This window comes from Orbicella faveolata, unplaced genomic scaffold, assembly GCF_042242905.1.
Source record: "Orbicella faveolata isolate gen_17 unplaced genomic scaffold, um_ofav_v1 contig_26, whole genome shotgun sequence".
NCBI classification, from domain to species: domain Eukaryota; kingdom Metazoa; phylum Cnidaria; class Anthozoa; order Scleractinia; family Merulinidae; genus Orbicella; species Orbicella faveolata.
Genome location: NW_028301554.1, coordinates 13215406 through 13232109, shown reverse-complemented (window position 1 = coordinate 13232109; position 16704 = coordinate 13215406). Strand labels below are relative to the sequence as shown.

General features: G+C 39.9%; 3 protein-coding genes and 1 long non-coding RNA gene across 4 annotated transcripts in view; 3 read left to right on the top strand and 1 right to left on the bottom strand.

The window, feature by feature from the left end:
- The window catches only part of LOC110063263 (uncharacterized), a 54609-nt gene extending 43069 nt beyond the window's left edge, over window positions 1–11540 (bottom strand). The window contains exons 1-6 of the mRNA XM_089296354.1: window positions 11124–11540; window positions 10055–10297; window positions 9243–9311; window positions 9022–9099; window positions 8237–8465; window positions 7584–7702 (exon numbers count right to left, since the gene is read on the bottom strand). Of these exons, the coding sequence (XP_089152480.1) occupies window positions 7584–7702; window positions 8237–8465; window positions 9022–9099; window positions 9243–9311; window positions 10055–10297; window positions 11124–11438 (1053 nt within the window). The 5' untranslated portion in view covers window positions 11439–11540. The remainder of the gene's footprint in view (window positions 1–7583; window positions 7703–8236; window positions 8466–9021; window positions 9100–9242; window positions 9312–10054; window positions 10298–11123) is intronic.
- Window positions 1321–3339, top strand: LOC110063226 (uncharacterized). The gene has a single exon (XM_020770182.2). The coding sequence runs from the start codon at window positions 1374–1376 to the stop codon at window positions 2385–2387; it is 1014 nt and encodes a 337-aa protein (XP_020625841.2). The 5' UTR covers window positions 1321–1373; the 3' UTR covers window positions 2388–3339.
- Window positions 5353–7258, top strand: LOC149108213 (uncharacterized). Its single transcript, XM_089296348.1, has one exon. It carries the CDS (start codon window positions 5425–5427, stop codon window positions 6391–6393), a length of 969 nt encoding a protein of 322 aa, XP_089152474.1. The 5' UTR covers window positions 5353–5424; the 3' UTR covers window positions 6394–7258.
- On the top strand, window positions 10291–15121 carry LOC149108212 (uncharacterized). The gene is made up of 2 exons (XR_016209259.1): window positions 10291–10461; window positions 11120–15121. It is a non-coding gene; the product is annotated as an uncharacterized LOC149108212 (long non-coding RNA).
- Window positions 15122–16704: the final 1583 nt, after the last annotated feature.

Below are 16704 nucleotides of genomic sequence, written 5' to 3'. Positions count from 1 at the left end.
TGAGAACTGTTACTTAGTTCAAGGTTTGGTTGTGTATGATAAACTCTGCGTCTTTCCCAGAGACTCACAACCGGAAACTGTTTCGCGTGAAAAGTTTTCACTCACAACGTGACCGTACAGCTCCCAGTTCAAGGCTTGATAGCTCAAAGCTCAGTTCAGTGGCAGGAGAAAGCTCGGCGCATCGCAAAGGCCATGGGATGGAATCCCGTTCAAGCGTGGATTGTTTTCAGGTTATCGCACCTGCATGAAATGCTTATGGAAGTGCCATAATCTCCATTGACTTTGAATTTTCACCCCGCAAGTTTTAATATATTATTCTTCATATACTCAGTTGCAAATGAAGAGCTAAATGAAAGGTTTTGTGGGACAGCGACATAACCTCAATATTGTGAAAAACCACTAGGTTGTGTAGGGTCGTGTAGCTGTCAAGATTTCGTTCGCGACGTCAGAAATTACAGTGTTTGTATGCAAATCCGATGGCAAACAATTCCCTTAAAAAATTCAATTCTGAACAATTTATGAATAGCAAAGTTAAGATACTTGACATAGGATTGCATCGACCAAACTTGAGGGATGTAGCTGTGGAAAAATAAAAACGCGACTGAATGCTCTCTAGCAGAGCTACACCCCTCAAATTTAGTCAAAGAAATCCTTGTTTTAGTATCTCACTTTTGCTAAGTCGAGCTAGTTGTAGGCAACACAATTCAGATAAAGTTCTCCAATTTGTATTGAACACAACAGGATGCAAGTTCACAACGCCGTTCACAAGACTGACTGCAATATAACCTAGCCTCCGAAGTGTATGGGCTTAACGCATAATTTATGCAAGCTCACAAGACCTATCGTTACGACTTTGCTATTCATAAATTATTCAGAATTCGACTCCAGAAAATTACTTCGAATTATTTCCCATCGGATTCGTATAGAAACACTGTAGTGCCTACCAGTCAAGGAACTTCAAGATCGCTTCCAAAACCGTGAAGTAATTAGTTACTTAGAAACCATTGTGCAATTAGTTACTTAGTTTCTCGTCGTCTTGGAGGCGGCGATTGGTGAATATCATAATCATACAGAATAAATATCAATTAAATTGCTCATATAATGCTAAAACGTCTTGGCTCGCATCTCATTTTCGGTTGTTCTGACTGACTTATACTCTTTTTGAATAAATAGCGGCAAGGTGGAAACTAGTATTGAAGGCTGGCCTTTCTTTTTCTACATCAGTGACATTTCTTGTTGGTGAGGTGTGGTATTTCCGTGCTGATTATATTCCAGTTTCCATGACAACACTGAGACATAATTCTTTCACGTCATTAAATTTGTTCTTTGAATTCCAGCTTGTCGAGACTTCAGTTGCCTCAAGCTAAACCACAATGACCAGGGTTAAAACTTCGATTATCGTTGGTCGATTTGTATTCTTCGCTTTGATGGTTACGCAGTGCTTTTTCTTGGCGTCATATCCAGCGTATTACGAAGACGAAGACGCGTGGTATGCAGTCAGTTTACTGTTCTTTCCTGCGGTGACGATGTGGTGGTGTCTCATTAGCATTGATGCAACGCTCTATCAAGTTTATATTTTCTGGATGTTGTATATTTGGCTTGGGATAGTTCCTATGATTGGCATCGTATTTGGCAAAACTGGCAACAAAGTGGAAAATCAAGGATTTTGGAATGCGAACACTTTGAAAATGACTCTCTGTATAACACCGCTTCTTCACTTCCTGATACGTCACACCGGTATAGCAACAACTGACAGTCACGTTCATGTCACAGAACTCAGCGAGTGGTCTGCGAAAGCCATAATGAATTTGTTCGATGGAATCGAACTAATAGCAGTCGTCTTAGATGAAAACGAGTGCAGCTATGGAATTTCCAGACATTTCATGAATACGCTCATTGCTTTTACTTGTATAAGCTTCCTGTGGTGGCCATTTGATATGCTAATATATGGGTCTTGTGATGACTCTGTGGTTCGTGTTCTTGATTTTGTTCAAGTATCTTTTGACACGATTTTCCTTGGTCTCCGGTTGGGATTATGCCTGGGCTATGGCAAAAATACATCTATTTTCATCAACAAAAATATCATTATCGTATTTGTCTATTCGCGTCGTACTTTCAACTTCTTCTTTGAGTCGCAAGACTCGAACAATGGTTCTACAGCAAATCAACAACAGGGCGAATCCCGTTCGTCTTCGGCATCCTCTACAGCACCTGTTGTTCCTGCAAATACCTCTAGGAGTGGTCATGCTCGTGTATCCAGGTCGTCTATAGCTCCCCTTCCCACTGCATCAGCACCCTCATATGAAGACACACCACTTCCTCCGTATGACGTTGATTCACCACCCCCGTACACTACTGCTCCACCACCCCCGTATAGTACAGTATAGTACTGCACCGTTACCCCCGTGAAATTCGGAAGGCATACATGATGATCATGTAAGTTGTCAATGTAAGTTGTCAAACAAGACATGTATCTGCCTTGCTGTGGGCATGTTTGCAAGATTCCACTGATGTCCCTCGGATTAAAATGTGAACACTTTTACATGTCATTAGCTAATGAGAAAAAAGATTTCCGTATAGTAATGTTATGTCAGTTTTCTTGAAAGCAACGATACGGCATTTATTATCTCATTCCATGATCGGTTTTATATAAAGAAAGATAGCTCAAAAGCGGATTCTAACAGCTTGCATGATCACAAGCGGTTTGATAGGTGACAAGTTCAGCTTTTAAATTAAGTATTTTGTTTTTACACAAGGGGAGTAGACTGAGTGTGTTATTGTTAATGTCATCCATTTGTAAATAACGAGACTTGCTACAACTGTAGATAAGAACCTTTTTGTAAACGGCTGCCAATATACTAAATTCCTTTGTAAGAATTAAAATTAGCCTTACTAACCTCGTTTTTAAGTTGATAATTCAAAAGGATTTTTAATCTCTACGAGCGAGGTTAGTGATGCTAATTTAAATGCCCACAAAAGAATTTTAAATTGGCAAGCATTCATGTCTTATTTCAGTGATAAGGTGTTTCTTATTTTGGCGGGCTTGTACCTAGAGAAATTTAGCTATATATTGCATACTGGTTTTTGTAACTTTTAATTTACTATGACTAGTAGAGCGACTAATTTTATTGGAACTTTGTAGAAGTGACTGTGTTCATGACTATCTATTGTAGCTAAGAGTTCTTACCCAGTTCAAAACTTCACTAACTAAAAAAACAACCCTTTCCCCAAATTGCCCAGTCCAGTGGGCAGACGTGAAATTTCCATTGGCCATGAATGTGTGCCTTTCTAACAACACAGACATTTCCGAAGTACAATGGTATTCCTGAGGTTTACAAACGGATTGTTTGTTATTCACTTACATGCAAGCATTTCGTCGACACGTAAACGACACAAGCGTATGTATTTTCCTAAACGTACAGCAAAAACGGATACATTAGTGAAGGCTGACATCACGTCAAGTAACATACACATGCTCAATATCGGTCTCGTACCCAGACATCTCGGATTTATGTGGACGAAAATAATTGTCTAGGTTTACAGGCGTAAACCGATACTGCTGGACACAGCCTGTGTTATCATTTTGATTGGACGTAATAGTAATCGGACCGAGCGGAGCACAGTTCAGGCAGTTGCGTGGGAGAAATTTCAAAATCGACCGAGCGCGCAGGGCAGGCCGCTGATTCAAAATTATGGACGCGACTATTCTGTAAATTGTGCGAAATGAGGTCAGTTTCTAATTTGTTGTATCGAATAGTACTGTAGTAATCAAAGATAAGAGCAATAAGTTCAGCAGGGCATAGGGTATTTTCTGGGAAGACTGTTTGTTGAAGGGAGAGTATAAAAACTAATGAGAGATGGATGGGAAGCTAGTGGAAATTTCCAGTCTCTAAGCAACATGAGCCTGTTAAAATCATTCATAACACAAGTTTTATTTTATGACAACGTAATAATTGTGAAAAACTGTAAAAGCAGAAAACCTTGAATTTTAATGAACACCCAAACTGAAGTCTCACGAGAGTGTTTAGTGTATCGATGGCGAGGGACTGAGGTCGAGAGGGAAAAATATTACTTACCATTCTCCTCACGGCTACACCGCTGGAACAAAGCACTTGCGCGCGAAACCCAGCTACACAAGCCAGAGAAATCATGGCGTATTTTCGTCTTTCCGGAAAACTGTTCCTATGAAGGTTTCTCACCCACAACATGACCAGCTCCCAGGTGGCCTGATAACTTGGTTGGTAGAGTGGTCATGAGATCGATTTTTTTTTCAAAATCTATTTTCGCAACTGCGGTCAGGTTGATACGGAACTGCCAATAATCTCTGTTGTCTTGAAACCTTTATCCCGCTGATCAAATATAGCTAAACATATGATGTTTTATATATTTACTTGCATATGAAAGGTTGTAAGGAACAGTGACATAACCACAATATTTTGAGAAATATTTGACTCTTCGTGGAAAACGTGGGTTACATCTACTTAAAGTTTAGGCTAGTAACCAGGGGATTTATAATTTTGCTTATTATGACTTGCTCTTTACAGATGCAAAAGTATTTACCCAGTTTCTCATGGTCTTAGAGGTAACAATTAGTAAACGTCATAAAGTACGGAATGAATAGCTGGTTTTCACATGACGTCACTAAAATTCAAACTACAAAACTATTGATCTTCCTGAGATTTTACTTTTAAAAATGATGTATAAGAGCAGCTGAGAACTAATATTCATACAAATTTTCGCTCCGAATGGGTTCTTGGTGTTGTGATACACAACGCTTGAATTTCTAAGCTTTTGCGTGACGCAGCATTTACATGACGGCCTAGAGAGCTGTCATGATGGTTAAAAAAGTGACTTATTTCGGGGAACTTGGCTATCTGAACAGTTCATGTCTTAGAAAAAGTATTATTTTAATGTTTTAGAGTTCCTCGAGGGATAAATTCACGCTTTTGTAGCAAAACTCAGTGACAGATGTTTCTGTTGGTTTTCGGTCGCCATGTTGGTGCCCATACGGATGGGCACCAGCATGGCGTCGCCATACAAATCTCTATAAATTTGAGCAAAAACTTTCTCCGCATATCTCGCATAAAAAAAATTTCTGTGACCAGAATTTTGGCGAGAGTCTTTGCATATTTACCTTCTTTCATTTGCCAGATTCTGGACTTCATCTATTGACCGGTTTTGATTTTTATTTTGATCTATTTTGAATTGCGTGACACTGAAAACCAGCAATAGTTTCCTCAGGTTCTCTCCGAAACGTCAATCAGGAGTCAACTGATCAGTATGCTATAAAGTTTGCGAGGTTCAGGGTAAATTGGTCAGGGTGAAGGTTTCTATTTCAGTTTCCATGACGACACTCTCAGACATAATTCCTTCAGGGTCATCAAATTGATCCTGTGATTCCCAGCTTGTTGAAACTAAAACGCTATGGCCAGAGTTAAAACATCGATTGCCTTTGGTCGATTTGTCTTCTTAGCTTTGATGACTATGCAGTGCTTTTTCTTGGCATCATTTCTAGCACATTATGAAGATGAAGGTGACTGGTATGCAGTTAGTCTGCTCTTTGTCCCTGCGGCAGTGATGTGGTGGTGGATTAACAGCAGTACTGCAGACCAATCTGAAGTTGTTATTTTCTGGCTGGTGTACAGTTGGCTTGGGGCAGTTCCTTTGATTGGCATCGTTTTTGGTCGACTTGACGACAAAATTGAAAGCGAAGGATTTTGGAATGCGAGTACTTTGAAACTGACACTTTGCATAACTCCGCTGCTTCTCCTCCTGTTATGTCACACAAGAATAGCAACTAAGAGCCATGACGTTCGTTTCAGTGAGTGGTCTGCCAAAGCCTTGATCAATTTGTTCGATGGAATCGAGCTGATAGCGGTAATTTTAGACGAAAACGAGTGCAGCCACGGAATTTCCAGGCATTTTAAGAATACGCTCATTGCTTTTACCTGTATGAGCTTACTGTGGAGTCCAGTTGATATAAGTGTGGCATTACAACCCGAGGCCGCCGCTGGAAGTGATTACGAAGTCCTTTCTTTACTCAGTTATTTCATTCAAGTGCTTTTGGACACGATTTTCCTTGGTCTTCGTTTGGGGTTATGCCTGGCCTATGGAAGAAATGCATCTATTTTCATCAGCAAGAATATCATATCCATAGCTTTTCACTGGCGGCGTATTTGTAACATCCTCTGTTGCTTGGCTGACGATTCGAATGTAAGTCGCCAACAGGCCGAACCCAGTGAGCATTCGACGCCAGCAATGTCACGACCTGCCCTTCTACCGAATCCCACGAGAATTATTAATGTTCTTGGATTCAGCAGCCCTTCAGTATCTCCCCGTGAACCTACAGCTCCACCACCACCTTACAACCCTGCCACGAATTATGAAGTGTGAGATAGATGATGACATGGCAGTCGTTTTCAGCCTATTTTCATTCCATGCGATCGATTCGTTCTAAGTAATAGAGGGTGGCTCGACAAAGTTCTTAGTTGCAGATCATTCTATCATGTAAAGCTTTACAAATAGTGACAGTGTCTTGGTATGTAAACAAGTTCAGTTTGTAACTTATGTACATGTCTGATGACATTCACTTGTTTGCCTATATTCACTAGTGAAGGCCATTCACGTGGGGCTAAAGGTAACGCTTTAAAACCAGTTGATAAATTTTACTTATGAAGATTAGTGCTGCTGAAGTAGCCAACTTATCTACAGTTATAAAACTTAGTCATAACCTTCACACATTTCGGTGTGGTTCGTACACGGCACTTTCTGTAGACCTATTTTTTGTATACTTGTGCCGATTAAGTTTTTGTCATCTTAGCATATTTCCTAAAAACATTAACTCCGTACTCAGTGTTTCGAGGAGACAGAGAATAGAAAGGAGATGTCATATCTCCTAGAAACAAAGGTAGTAAGCATTCCAATTGCGGAAAACATCCTAGACAGCCTTAGTCTAAACGATTGACTCAGTTGATTAAGTTTAGAAAAATTGAATATTAGCAGTGGATACGATCTAGGAGAGGCACCCTTACTGGAGAAATAAACGCCCAACTTTACCTCAGGCCTTTCTTTTCTTGATCAAGCAAGGATTCAGTTTTACTTTAAATCCTCTCTTTGAACACCTCTAGATCCACCATCGATAGGTGCTAGAAATAGTGCTAAAAAGAGTCTATCGTAAAGAGAGTTAAGATAAAGCATCTATTGTGGTTTTTTCATGGAAATGTTATAAGTTGAGATAATAAAACTCAGTCAACTCAAAGTTGTAGAAGTAGGTTTTTGGACACTAACACTGCACACTTCTGGCTTGTTACTTGGTGAAAATGTAGCTGATCGTAAGCTTCACAAATGTAGTGAACTGGGATGATACGGATAAGGATCAACGATCACTCGGACCATGTGCATCAGAGGAACAGATAAATCCCTCTGGGGAAGGATTCATTGTTGCCTTTGAGGCACATTGATCTGACTGACCTTGGAACATTGATCCTGATCCAGATTGTTCCACAGGAACCAACCTCACGGTAACTACTGAAATTTCTTTAAAACGTGATGGAGCACAAAGAAGGAATGCAATGAAAACACACCTGACAATTAATGCACACTCCACCACCAATCATTGATCCGTTGACACTCATGCTGAGGCCCAGATCACTCACGGTTTGGTTGTACACGCAAGTGTCAGTGTGGTTATGGCAGTTGCAGGCTTGAATGATGAATGATAACAGGACAAAAATAAGCAAACACGCTCATTGAATTAAAGATGATTACTTACCCGAGTAAAGAAAATATGTTTGTTTCAGAAACAAATTAAGATATAATTTACAAAGAGAAAACTATCATTTTCTCAAACCTAATCATTTTACAAAATGGGGCTCCACGCCACTCAGGATAAAATGATTCAGTTTGCGTTCCATTGAAGGAGACTTATAAATAGAAAATTTTAAAAAGCATTATTCGTGAACAATCAATTAAACTCAGTTATTTTTTGCAAATGAATATATGAAAGATCATATATTTGAACTGTTCCATCCTCATGTTGCAAGACAGTAAGACTAAATACTATTTAAAAAATCAATTGTGATCCCTGCAGCTAGACTCTCCACCAGAACGTGAAACGATGCAAGATTTTCCTTGACTGTAGGTTTAAAGATAAGTGACAAAGGATGTCCAGGATGGACGCTCTATCGATCTGTATCTAACTTATTTATCTCTTCAGAGCTTATCCAGGCTTACTTACGTTCACAGCTCGCAGCAGGGTCATTAATCCACGGAGCGCCATTGCCTATCTTCCATGGAATTTGGTTATAAAGTGGACAGCACTGGTCACATTGAAGTCCACAAGTGTTCCCCTCACACTGACAAGTACGCAAGCCTGTTGTTTGGTTAAGCGGACAGTGTGTTCCATTTGCATGTCCTTTACAGTCACACCGACCGGTCACCTGTATCTCTCGCACTGTGTAGTGGTGCTATGAGATTGAAAAAAAAAAAATGGCAATCACGACACAAAAGTTTTAACCGTAACTCCGGGGATTTCTTTCAGGTTACCCGCTAAATCTATAGTAGTTGGCAAAGAAGGGTAAATGAAGTTCCTGAAGCTCCTAGCTGCGCAATGTGGCTCTCAGAGGTCGCGAGCCTTTTGGTCAGCACTAGAATCGGAACCTCTGAACAAAACCAAATGGTAAGTCAACATTAATCACAGCGGTTGCTCTCTATAAATGTTCAGTAAGGATGCTTGCATGGATAGTTTAGTATTGCTCTCTATACACAGATAAATTTCACTGTCCTTGGTATATTGTGGCAATTTATGAGTCAATCCAAAAAGAACAACAGAACGGACTTGATGCCCAGCTAATCCTGGCAAATAGCAAGGCCTGACTTCTGTAGAAACGCGGTAGCGTGGCCTGCCGTTTCCGGTTACGACTGTTCAAACAGGTCTTGTTAATCAGCAAATTATTAAACAAATACGACTGCAACAAAACTGGAACATAGCCACAAAAATAAGGCAGATATATGTTCACTCACCCATAATTTTGACATCCTGTCAAATTTTCTAAATAATCCTGTGAAGGTGAATCTTACTCCGGTGGCGTTCATCCAGGCCTGGAAAACGTGCGACAGAGAAACTAAAATCACAAAAGCTGAAATAAACGCAAGGTATGCAGACAGAATAACCCGGTGAGATATCTCACTATGAAGTAAAGATCTAGCAAACTGTTGCTCAACCCAGTTAAGGGGTGGATTACCTGTAAACCAGGCGTGTAAGGATCCGGTGTGCCATCACCTCTCTGTTGATGATTAAGCTGGATAAATATCTAAACCAAAATAAGGGAATATTTCAGTGTTATGATATGTTCAACTTAGTTGCATCTCAGAACAGCTTGACTGTACACTTATTTCTTGTGGTGTTTACCTTCCATTTTATAAACACTGAAAGGAGGCTACCTTCCTCCACAAAATCTGAACTACAATAACAGCAGAAATGTGCTGCTCTTGCGAACCTTGCCTCACCGAGTTGTAACTCAAGAATGAATTGCCAAACCAAACTGTTCTTTACATTATATCAAATATAGGTGGTGAGACACATCTATGCTTGTCAATACATCTTGATGTATCTCTTATTTCTCATTACCGACATAAAAACACATGTAAAGGAATCTCTTCGGAGAATTTCATTTTATTTGGTTCTGAAGCCAACGTATTGTGCTGAATCAAGAAAGTATGAGGGGGAGAGAGTTTATCCCCCATATAAGGCTTATTCCAAAGTTATTTTTAGAACATCCACGTTTTCGAAAATCCCGGGAAGCTCTAGATGACGCAGTACTTGTCTGCTCACGTGCACAGCCCAAGCGACTTTATGTGCATTTTCATCCTCCATGGAAACTGATCCATGGAAGGCGCGTGGTATCATCATCCGCGGAAGAACTGAGTACCAGGCTAAAATTAACTTGACAGGAATTATCTTAGGGGTATGGCCGAAATGGGAAATTAATTATCTTACTCTTCATCTTCTTTCGGCTGAATCTGATAATAACTACTCTCCGTGCCTGTTACTTACTGTTTCATTGAATTCTAGAGGAACATATTTGGTGTACTCTGTACATAAGACTTGGTCCACGCGCGAGATCACGCTTTGAGCCTCTACACCAAACTGCCGAATGCATTGAATACTGGCACGCGGGGTTACCAAGTAGTGCCATGGGGTGAATGTGGCGCCAAAATCCGTCGATTTCTCCACCTTGATTTGTCCAGGTCTTCGATAGTTACCGAATGTAATACTGATGTCCTGAGCAAAGAAGGCCTTGAATGGAAAGAAAGAAAGAAAACCGTAGCCCATAATGAAACGTTCAAGAGCACGAGCCTGGAAAAAAATGAAACCCTTGAGACATGCAGAGCTCCACGAATACCAGAGAAGTCAGGGGAAGCAATAGAACTCGAATTGTTAAAACAGACTGATTATCATGGGTAAGTAGTACACACGCATTGTTCGTTTTGTTGGTACCTGTATTATCAGTAGCAGATACAAAAGGCCCGTACCAACATGTACATGTACATACAAACATTGAACAAAACAGCTATAAACCGGCGGCATACAGGTCACTGGGTTAGGGTTACATAGCTTTACGCGACTGAGTAGCGATTTAAGGCTGATTTATGTCATTCAGAGATCAAATATAACTGAACAAACAAAAGACGATACTGGGCTCTTGGTTCTTCTACTTCCAAAACGTTCATGTACGTCAGTGTAACAAGACTTGTAACACACTGCAATACTAGCAGTCACTAAAACACAGCTGCTAACATTTATATAAAAAGCTCTTTTCACTGTGGAAGCAATTTAGCCATGATTTTGTGATAAAAAGGTAGCATCAACATATGTAAACTCGCGTTCAAACTCAGAAGCTTTCCTTCTATAAACAGTAATCAACACACGATTCGGCACTTAGAGATTTAATTTAATCCACTTCTATAACTAAAAGCACCGCTCTTGCTTTCATGGCTCATTTACACCAATAATGAGAATGTTTCCAAGTTCTTACAAAAGGTTTTAATGTCACGGAACCATGCAGTGAAAATTTATGCAAATTAGCCTTAAGCTAACTTAAGCTCATGACTATTTCAGGTACCTGTTCAAAGCTGATTGTAATAACAGCGAGGTCTTCTCCTTTTCTGGATTGCCAGTGTGTTTCAAGTAGCCCATCGACCATGTTCTCTGGAGGAAACGCTTTTTCTGGGTCGCTGGCATTACATGTGTACGGTACCCTGTCTTCAGGATCGAGAAGTCCTTGTTGTGTTTCATAGAAGTCCTCCGGAGGATTTCCACACGTAAAGTTTGCCTCTGTTCGCTTCAAATACACGGCGTTAAATCCCGACTCTACCACCTCAAAGGCAAAGACAAAGAAAACTGTAAAAAATAAAAGCTTCTGCAAGACGAAATCCATGCTAGTTTCGAATGCTGATGAAGAAAGAAAATCCGGCCGTCTTCTTCATTCCTACATTTAATTGTAGATGTTTTATTTACTTGTCTAATTAATATTTCATATCTTCTTTAGTAACAGACGCGTCACTTGTTGGGACGCGAGTCTCTTCTCTTGCGGTGCGGTAAGCCGCTGACTTGGCCAGAAATTAGATGGATTACGTATAGATTAGTCTCGCGTTCAAATTTTGCAACCGTCCCGTAATACTGATAACACAATTCAGAAAGACTGATCTACACTCTTTGCATTCCTAAGCACACCCTCCAGGAATGAGCTCAGAAATTTAGCCTGAACATCGATCAATAGCGCAGAACGCGAATCTGTGAAATTTATAACAAGAGACGAATAGAAACTTAAACATAAAAGGTTGAGGCAAATTAAACTATTCAACGTCTGCAGATCCGCGTAACAGCTGAAGAAGGGATACAAAACGCACCATGTAGTTGAATGGCTACACATGGACCGAGATGGAACTCTTGGCCAGGGACAGAGGGGATTGGAAACGATTCGTCAGTGGCCTATGCTCCGAAATGGAGTGAAAAGGCTTCAGATCAGATCAGAATGACTGGAGCGCGCTGATATATTATTTCTTTTAAAAAAAAAGAACTGCGATCGCGGACGTTCTTTGGTGGAGGCAGAAAATAACTGCGACCCTGACCCACTCTTGCAGTGTGCTCACAAGCTTAACAATATTTTGACCAACTGAAATGAATGTCTTTCATTGGCTCTTTCAACGTCGAATAACTGAACGGAGCTACATTAGCTCTCAACCTTGGATAATATACATTTCTAGCTTTCTACTTGGCTCACTGAATCTTCGTTATCAGACGTTATTCTTAAGGACGGTGCCTACTAAATACAAAGGTTTTTGGGCCAGGCAAGGACCACGCGGAAAAAGAAGATCTTTGCAAGGCCTATTGGAATCCTTAAAGAAAGATTGTGGTAGCCACGCATTTTTTCAAGATAATTAGCCTTGAATCTCGACAAAAATACCGACGTCAGCATTTTCTGAAAAAAGAAGGAAAGGATATTTCTTCACAGATTTCCTTCGAATACGCCTTTGCAAACAGAAAAGCAAACACATTATAAAGATCTTAAAACTGCATGGTAATTGGTAACATAAAAACCATTTTTGGTATGTCTTTTGTAACAAAATCGTTGCAATAGCGCTTTTAGCGTCTCTGACAGCCTTCCTCTGGTACCTTTTGCTCACAACCAGAAACTAATCAGGTGTTGAATAGGCTTGCCACTTCCATTTCATAACATAAAATGTGGGGGTAACCACGCGTTTTTTAAAGTTATTGATCTTTTTTGAAAACTTTTACGATGCCTGTTACATTTTTTCCTGTCACCTCCCCAGTAAGTGAAACATTTGCGTATTTCGCACTCGTTTTGCGCGCGCACTACGCCATCTGCAGGTATATGTTTACAGTTGGATTTCAACATAATTTTCGACAGATAACAGCTAGTTTTTCAGCTGGGAAACATTAAGAGTTAGTGGTTAGCGATATGCTGCTATTTTGGTGTTCCTGGTTTTAGTGCGGGTTCATTAAACTTGATTTGGTCACAGTAGGAAAATTTTGCTTTCTTTTAGTCGTGTACTTAATAGCGTAGTTGATTGCGTCAATGTTAACCCCAACGCGCGCGTGGCGCTTAAAACATGCCTTGCGTGATGCGCAGAAAGTATGCGCACTAACAAAAGTAGGCACCGTTCTTGTTTGACCTTATAGAGAAAACGAGTGCCAAAATGTCACTTAACGAAACTTTTTCGGAGGTAATCAAATATTTTGTCCCAAAATATGGCTCAAAATAGCAGCTTTGGTCAGCTTCCTATCACAGAAATACAAGAAATGATGAGCAATGCCATCCCGGTACACAATATTTCATGACTTAACTTAGTGAAACTCGTTGAAACATTCCATTGAAAAGACTTGTCAATGTTCAGCAAAGGCGACTGAATGAAGACACCCAGCAAGAAATTCACCATTCTAGCTGGTGCTTATTTTCTGTTTCCGTTACACGAAGCGACTAGGGTTATTTCTACCTCCGCTGGACGCGATGCTCAGGGTCTATCGCATGGTTACTTCCAGTATTAATATGGGCCATACCGTCTATGGGACGGGCTCGAACCCGTACCGCTCGATCTGGATTCGAGCGCACTTTCTATATGGCAACCTGGTCCAAGATGGAAAATAGAATTGTGATCAGTTTCCACAGTCCATTCATTAATTTGCAGAGTTTTAAAAGAGCTCTTACAATAAGCACTGTTTTGAACCAGCTTGTTTATTCCGTATTAGGAAATATTGATCCCGTTTTTTTTTTTATAAAGTTTTTGTTTCAGCAAAATTTCCGACATGTTTTATCGAAATTTGTCCGAAATGAGATAAAAAGTGTCCGAAAATTAATCCTCCGAAATTAAATGTCCGAAATTTTTGCAAATATAATGTATGTAAAGATGTAAAGGAATTTAACTGGCAAAAGCAAAATTCTGCCCGGAAGTCAGTGACATTCATATATTTCCGGTTATGGAGGACGTTGCTGATAATTCTCGCCGTAAGCTGACGGTCTGAAGGTGCCGGATTCGAACGGTTTTAGTTTTTCTGGGCAGAAATCAACTAGTGGATATTTTTGGAAGGGAAACCATGGTTGAACTGAATTAATGAAAATCTTTGTTCAATAATGTAGCCAATCAAATCATGTGTCGCATGCAGAGTCACCTTTTCCTTGTGCCAAGGCCTCACCGCCTGAGAGGAACAGAGGGCTCTGGAGACGAAAACGGCACTGGCTCCCTGGAGTTGAAACTGAACTCCACCGAGTTAAGCAGACTGCGATCTCCTGTTTAAATAACATTTTCATCGCTGGTTATATCGAAAGATCTATTCGCGATAGCGACTTCTCTTGGGGCTAGTTAAAGATGCAGCCGATACGCATTCTACCCTGGCGGCCACCAGTGTAAATACTAATATAAACTGAACGTGACTGAAGACCGGAAGTTGATGTTGCGTCGGGTTATAAGGAGTGATATAAGGGCTTTCTTAGAGAGAAAGAGAAGTACAGTATAAAATATTGACCGAAACTCCTTAGTGCACATTTAATTTGAGAAAGATTTACAAAATGCAAGTAAAAAACCCAATGTAATATGTGTTAGATAAAGGGCAATTAGGGACGTGACGGCATCGGGATCTGAGCTGGTGTTCCCTTCCTTGACGTGGCGGTCAGAACGCTTTGACGGGGTTGTCGCGCGTGTTACTTAAGAACGCTTTCAAAAGAGAAAATACAACTTCCGGTTGGCGTCCTTTGCCCCTTTCGCGAGATGGACTCGCGCGACGTCTCGCTAGCGGGTACTTCGCGATGGATCTTGGAACCAAGTGACTTGTAAGTAAGAAAACTTTTGTAAAAACGGAGATATACTTAGAGCACATTCGCTTCTGGTGAAAAGTTAAAAACGCTTAATTAAAAAGAGGTTTTCCTGTTCACCATTAATCAAAGGTGGCAACCTGCGCTCGCTCGGGTCTTTGGGTGCGAAATGGGAGTGAGGGCTTAGTTCTCGCCCCAATCCTCTCGCTGGTTTGTCGCTTGCAATCTTTAAGCAGCTTTTTTTGTGAATCGATAAAAAACAGAAATTAGATTTTTAAGTACACCGAAAATGCTCTCTTTTGTTTGATTATTGGGCCTCACAGTTTAGCACATGATCAACTTTAAAGGAGCTCACTCACGGTTTGCGCATATTGAAAAGTTAAGCCTCAATTTTTCAAATTCATCGTTTGCAATCCGTGTTAATCTTCTCCATCCTTGGCCATCTTTGTTCCTTTATGGTTTATTATTATCTCTTTGGTGTTTTTCTATCTTATTAAACTGTTATTTTCAGGTTTTCTACCATTTAAGGATAATTTTGTATGTGGCCAAAATAACTCAAAATACCGTGACTGAACCCCTTTAAAATATGACTTAACAGTGCCCGTGGCACAAATAAACTGGACATTAAAAACAAGATAACGGAATCAAGTTTTACTTTAGAATATGTACATGTAATCACTTGCATGCCTAAAATCGCTGCTTATAATTTTAGATAAGTTCATTTGCAACCCACTGATCGTAATTACATTCATAAGGTTTTGAAATTTAAAGTAGACTTTGGCCAGGGTAACCTTTCTCTGACGAAAATATCTGAAAAGACAATGAAAGAATAATTAATTTAAAACTGTTAAGTCAATTCTACCCCTACATTAAAACCAGCTTGGTGGAAACTAATTTTTATGTAAATCAGGAACACATTGCTTGGAATTTTCTTCTAATTAAATAACCCAGCGTTGTTGTGACATTAACCGCATGGAACATTAAAAAAAATGAACGAAGCCATTATTCGAAAATATTTTTTTGTTTTCGCCCTTTCTGTCACATTAACGCATCATTACAGACCCGCTAGCAGGGTTTGTTTTTCCAAAACTCTCAGTTAAAAAGTGTCAAGTACTTATGGTGCTATTGTCTGCATCAAAACTAACCGTATACGAGGGAGGTACTTAACGACGAATCGCTGCGAAACGATACATTTTCTTATGTTAAATTGCAAATAAATTTAAATACGTTGAGTAAATAAATACCAGAAATTAAATAGTCTCAGGTTATGGGTTTTGTTTTAATTTCAGGATGCCCATATTAATATGATATTCGGCTTTGAAATGGTATTGAATTTGTTTACCATCGCAGTTATCGCCGCTGTTCTCTTGATTGGGTTGGCTGCCAGGGAAAGAATAATTTTATAGTGTTTTCTATATTTTGTTTTCTTAAATTATACGGCTAGACAACTGATAAATGTCTTAAAAATCACTCACTTTTGATTTATAATATTCTGTTGTATTAGCTGGCTAGGAAACTGGATAACGAGAATTGACATAAAAACGTAAAGAAAGCGCGTGATGCATTCTACATTTGGCAGAAATGACAAAGCCCACAGTTGGCTACATGAAAAATTAATGCCAATTAAACTTACAACCTGCAGCCTTTTGCAAACGGGACGCGAAATATTTAAAGAAAAGAATTATTTACCGGTTTTGTTCTTCGCTGCGACCAAACAGCTTGAGCGAAAAATAGCTATGGAAAATGTTCTTTTCTAGTAAAAATTGGTTTTAAGACAAAGCGCTGTTTTATTTGGGGGAACTGACAGTTATTTGTTACTGTTTGAAATGTAAACAACCTCGCGTGATAACCCGCCAACGCGGAGCGCGGACGC